The sequence below is a fragment of the Olea europaea genome, chromosome 1 (genome assembly GCF_002742605.1).
Source record: "Olea europaea var. sylvestris chromosome 1, O_europaea_v1, whole genome shotgun sequence".
Classification (NCBI taxonomy): domain Eukaryota; kingdom Viridiplantae; phylum Streptophyta; class Magnoliopsida; order Lamiales; family Oleaceae; genus Olea; species Olea europaea.
Window position 1 is genome coordinate 29,415,569 of NC_036237.1, and position 6,035 is coordinate 29,421,603.

Consider the following 6,035-nt stretch of genomic DNA (forward strand, 5'->3'; position numbering starts at 1 on the left):
CCACTATACTATTGGCTAGGAGCTTAAAACTCCTATCCCAGTACAAGAAATTTTAGTTGAAAGGGGGGAGGGGGGGGGAAGAGAAAAAGAAACCAAGCTCATTGGAATATCACTTTTACTCAACATACACATATTGTAAGTCCAATTGATGCATCGATATGTACACAAGCAATTGAGGTTAAGCAATAGATAGAATCTTTAATAAAGTGAATAAGAAGAAAATATTGGAATTATATGAAAAATCCCACGAATCACCTCCAAAGGTTAGGCAATATCCATTAGAAAGCATGCTTTGAAAGCTTTACACACCTTAAAAAAGGGAGAAGGAGAAACAATAAAAAAGAACCTATGAAAAGGGAATCACCCCAAGTGTCAGTTATCAATTGTGTACAGTACTTGTAAAATAGAACCTAAAAATCATTGCAGTTACAATACATGAATGGGCAATACATGCACCTTTTATCGCCAAAAGAAAATATTAGTAATTAAAACTATGCACGAGGCAGTAAGTAACGTAGACTAAACTTGGCTGTTCAATAAAAATATCAAACAAAGATCACCTGATTATCAAAAACAACAGTGTTCTGGCTGTTGTACCAGTACCAGCGCAGCTTGTTCACATGTTTCAATAGATTCTGATTCTTCGGAAGTGATCCTCCAGCTGGAAGCTTTGAGAGCTTGATATATGATCCTTTTCGACTCTGCAGTAAAAGCAAAGAACATGCACACACAATTACATTGCTTATGCTAGTGCAAGTGCAAGTAGTACTGTTTGGTTGATAAGTGTTCAAACAGTTGAAACTTAATGTTAAGATTCATATGCACCACAATGAAAAGTTATTATTTTTTTACATGAGGATTAACATAGTTCAAATTGGAGAATAATTGCAACTCAAAATCATAATAAGATCACTCCTAATCAGAGAAGATCAAAAATGGTGCTTTACACAGTAGTGATGGAGGACAAAACTTCTATTATTATTTGAATGATCGACTCTTAGATAACCAATATTTTATTTTATTTTTTATAAATAATCAAATATTTTATTAATCAGAATGCAATGCACAGGAAGTTGTACTATATACTTAAATAAGAAATAAACGTCATAAAATTGGGTAGTCTATCCATGTGACTAGAAGTTGTAACATTAAACCAATTTTACAATGTCAAATAAAATAATTCTCTAAATTGTTCTATAGTTTTTATCTGATCATCAAAACAGCACCTGTTTCTTTCTCTCCACAGGCACCAAACAATGTCTCAAACAAGTTTACTGTTCTTATCATGAAACTTTCTCCTCCATGCCTTCAACATATCTTCCATACGTCTTGGCATCACCCAATCCACATGTTGAGAAGCCAAAATATCATTCCACAGCAAACGAGCACCATCACAATGGAGAAAAAATGGTCAATCGTCTCCCCATCCCTTCTGCACATATGACACTAATCTGTAATATAAAACCTGCTCAATCGAAGATTATCCGCAGTTAACATTTGTCCCCTCATTACCGTCCATAGTAAAAACGCAACACTTGGAGGCAATTTACACTTCCAAACCATCTTCTAGGGGAATGAATTCTTCACAGATCCTAATAACGATCTAATATAAGTGCTAACTGAGAAAATGCCATCCTTTGCTAGCGTCCACCTGATGCGGTCACTCTCTCAATATGCACTTTATACAAAGAGGTCAATAACAACGCATAATCATCAACTTCCCAATCTTGTAATCCCCTCCCAAAAACAACGTTCCAGCTGATGCTTCCAGTGTATCTAATACAGCATTCACCATAGCAAATGGCATCACGACAATACGATACAGAGAAGGAAATCTCTCCCTTAGTGGTTGATCTCTACACCAACAATCATTCCAGAAGCTGATAGTATTGCCATTCCCCACTCCAAAGGTAACTATCTCGAAAGTCACTCCACCCTCGTCGGATATACCGCCACAAACTCACCCCATAGGTACCACGAGCCTCAACTGAACACCATCCACCCTCCATAATGCCATATTTCTCTCCTATAAGTTCTCTCCGAAAACTCTCCCTCTCCACCCTAAATCGCCATAAACACTTACCCAACAAGGCCTTATTAAACAATACAAGACTCCTCAATCCGAGTCCTCCGACCCTTATGGGAGAACAAACTGCACCACAATTGACCAAATGAAATTTCCTCCTCCTAACCCTCCCCAAAGAAACTCCCTTTGGATCCTCTCTAGTCTCTTAGCCACTGTAACAGGAAAGGAAAATAGTGACAATAAATAAGTGGGGAGATTTGAGAGTATAGACTTGATAAGAGTAAGACAACCTCCCTTTGAGAGGTACATACGCTTCCAACCCGCTAACCTCCTCTCCACCATTTCCACAATACTGTCCCAGATGTGTGTACTTTTGAACATTGCTCCTAGTGGAAGCCCAAGGTATGTCATAGGCAACTGCGCAACCATATAGCCTAATGTAGCAGCCAACCCCTCCAAGATAAACGTCATAAAATTGGGTAGTCTATCCATGTGACTAGAAGTTGTAACATTAAACCAATTTTACAATGTCAAATAAAATAATTCTCTAAATTGTTCTATAGTTTTTATCTGATCATCAAAACAGCACCTGTTTCTTTCTCTCCACAGGCACCAAACAATGTCTCAAACAAGTTTACTGTTCTTATCATGAAACTTTCTCCTCCATGCCTTCAACATATCTTCCATACGTCTTGGCATCACCCAATCCACATGTTGAGAAGCCAAAATATCATTCCACAGCAAACGAGCACCATCACAATGGAGAAAAAATGGTCAATCGTCTCCCCATCCCTTCTGCACATATGACACTAATCTGTAATATAAAACCTGCTCAATCGAAGATTATCCGCAATTAACATTTGTCCCCTCATTACCGTCCATAGTAAAAACGCAACACTTGGAGGCAATTTACACTTCCAAACCATCTTCTAGGGGAATGAATTCTTCACAGATCCTAATAACGATCTAATATAAGTGCTAACTGAGAAAATGCCATCCTTTGCTAGCGTCCACCTGATGCGGTCACTCTCTCAATATGCACTTTATACAAAGAGGTCAATAACAACGCATAATCATCAACTTCCCAATCTTGTAATCCCCTCCCAAAAACAACGTTCCAGCTGATGCTTCCAGTGTATCTAATACAGCATTCACCATAGCAAATGGCATCACGACAATACGATACAGAGAAGGAAATCTCTCCCTTAGTGGTTGATCTCTACACCAACAATCATTCCAGAAGCTGATAGTATTGCCATTCCCCACTCCAAAGGTAACTATCTCGAAAGTCACTCCACCCTCGTCGGATATACCGCCACAAACTCACCCCATAGGTACCACGAGCCTCAACTGAACACCATCCACCCTCCATAATGCCATATTTCTCTCCTATAATTTCTCTCCGAAAACTCTCCCTCTCCACCCTAAATCGCCATAAACACTTACCCAACAAGGCCTTATTAAACAATACAAGACTCCTCAATCCGAGTCCTCCGACCCTTATGGGAGAACAAACTGCACCACAATTGACCAAATGAAATTTCCTCCTCCTAACCCTCCCCAAAAAAACTCCCTTTGGATCCTCTCTAGTCTTTTAGCCACTGTAACAGGAAAGGAAAATAGTGACAATAAATAAGTGGGGAGATTTGAGAGTATAGACTTGATAAGAGTAAGACAACCTCCCTTTGAGAGGTACATACGCTTCCAACCCGCTAACCTCCTCTCCACCATTTCCACAGTACTGTCCCAGATGTGTGTACTTTTGAACATTGCTCCTAGTGGAAGCCCAAGGTATGTCATAGGCAATTGCGCAACCATATAGCCCAATGTAGCAGCCAACCCCTCCAAGTTATCGACCTCTCCAACAGTGATAGCCTCAGAGTTTCCCAGGTTTATCTTCATTCTAGATACGACTTCGAAGCACAGAAGCAAACGATGCAAGTTCCTGAAGTGCTCAACATCTGCATCACAGAAGATCAGACTATCATTTACAAATAACAAATGAGATATCTGCAATTGACTAATCCTAAAGCCCTTTAACAAACTCTCCCCCACACCCTTCTCAAGTATTTTACTGAATGCCTCCATTACAATAACAAGCAGAAATAAAGACAAAGGATCCCCTTGCCTCAAACCTCTACTACTCTGGGAATGACCTTCCAGAGTGCCGTTTACCTAAACTGAAAAAGAGACAGTAGAAATACAAAATTGAATCCACTGACACCACTTGGCCTCGAAGCCACATCGCCTGAGCATATACAATGGGAATCCCCAGTTCACATGATCATAGGCCTTTTGAATATCAAGCTTACATAGCATCCCTGGGACCCCTTGATGTAGTCTTGAATCAATGCATTCATTTACTATGAGAACGGAATCCCAGATCTGGTGCCCTTTGACAAAAACATTCTGAACGTTAAGACACCACTTTTTCCAACACCTTTAATCTATTAGCCAAAACCTTTGCAATAATCTTATACACCCCACTTACTAGACTGAGAGGTCGAAAGTCCTTAATGTCTTCGCACTTGGTTTTTTTAGGATCAGCACAATAAATGTGGTTTTAGAGCTTCTCAAGAACCTACTACACTGGAAAAAAATAAGCAAAAACATCCACAATGTCCGATCATACCATATCCCAACAAGCCTTATAGAATGCGAAGGAAAATCCGTCCGGACCTGGGGCCTTGTCGTCATTTATACTGAACAGCACCTCCCTAATCTCGTCCTCCCCAAATGGTCTTTCAAACCAACTGACATCCTCCTCAGAAATAGTGGAAAACTCCAGCCCCTCAAGCTCTGGCCTCCAATCAAACTACTCCTTATAAAGATTTTGATAAAGACTCACCATTTGGGTACCAATATCCTGTGGGTCCTCATAAGTTACCCCATCCACCTCCAGCATTGAGATATGATTGTTGCACCTGTTGGAATTAGTGATCCTATAAAAAAACTGTGTACATGTATCTCCCTCTCTCAACTACTTGACCCTAAATTTCTGGCACCTAGCAATCTTCTCCATCTCCACCAACCTCTCCAACTCTTCTCTTAATTCTCGACATCTCTCCCTCCCGTCCCCTCCCAATCCTCGGCTTTCCTCCTTCCTATCCAACTCTTCTATTTCTAAGATGCATTGATTTTTATGCCAGTTAACATCCCTCACCACCTCCTCATTCCACCTCTTGAGATCCCCTTTTAATGCCTTCAATTTCTGATCTAACACATAACTGGAGAACCCCTGAACTTGTAAGAGGCCCACCAAGTTCGTACTCGCTCCTAAAACCTTCCACTTTAAGCCACATCTATTCAAACCTAAAAGGCCTTCTCTTGCTATACCCCACATCCCCAAATAACGAAATAGGGAAATGATCTGAATACACCCTCCCCAGTGTCCTCTGAGCGACGTCCGCGTACTTAGCCTCCCACTCCACACTAATCAAGAACGAATCTATTCTAGAATGAACAAGTTGCTCCCGATTAGACGACCAAGTAGAATCCCCCCCCAATCAAAGACATATCCACCAACTTATTCTTCCTGATAAAATTTGAAAAGTCCTCCATAGCCCATGTTAGTCTCCCGCCACTAGACCTTTCAGTAGGAAAGCGGACCACATTAAAATCACCCCCTATGCACGTTGGGAGGTTCCACCAAGCCATCATACCTGTCAATTCATCCCACAATCCGCATCTACTTTCATCAACATTAAGCCCATAAACTCCTAAAAACATCCAACGAAATCTATCCCCAATATTTGTAAACGAAAGGGATAGAAAAAATAGCCCCTCAATAACCTCCTCCAAATAAAAGACTCTAGTGTCCTACATAATTAGCACCCTTCCTGAAGGATATGCTATTTTGAGGAAATCCAAGAGAGTAAAGGGTCGGAGCAAGTGCATTTCAGCTGAAAACCCTTCCACTGTTATTCCTATTTCTATGTGTGTTGCATCTTCCTAATTCCATTCCAATCTCCTTTGAATACGTTGTTTTTTTTTTTTTTTTTTTTTTTTT

General features: G+C 40.3%; 1 protein-coding gene across 2 annotated transcripts in view; it reads right to left on the minus strand.

The window, feature by feature from the left end:
• The window catches only part of LOC111400253 (chromodomain-helicase-DNA-binding protein 3-like), a 27,575-nt gene that overhangs the window by 8,549 nt on the left and 12,991 nt on the right, over positions 1 to 6,035 (minus strand). For both annotated transcript variants that reach the window (XM_023027681.1, XM_023027676.1), the window contains exon 5: positions 561 to 701. In XM_023027681.1, coding sequence (XP_022883449.1) covers positions 561 to 701 — 141 coding nt within the window. The remainder of the gene's footprint in view (positions 1 to 560; positions 702 to 6,035) is intronic.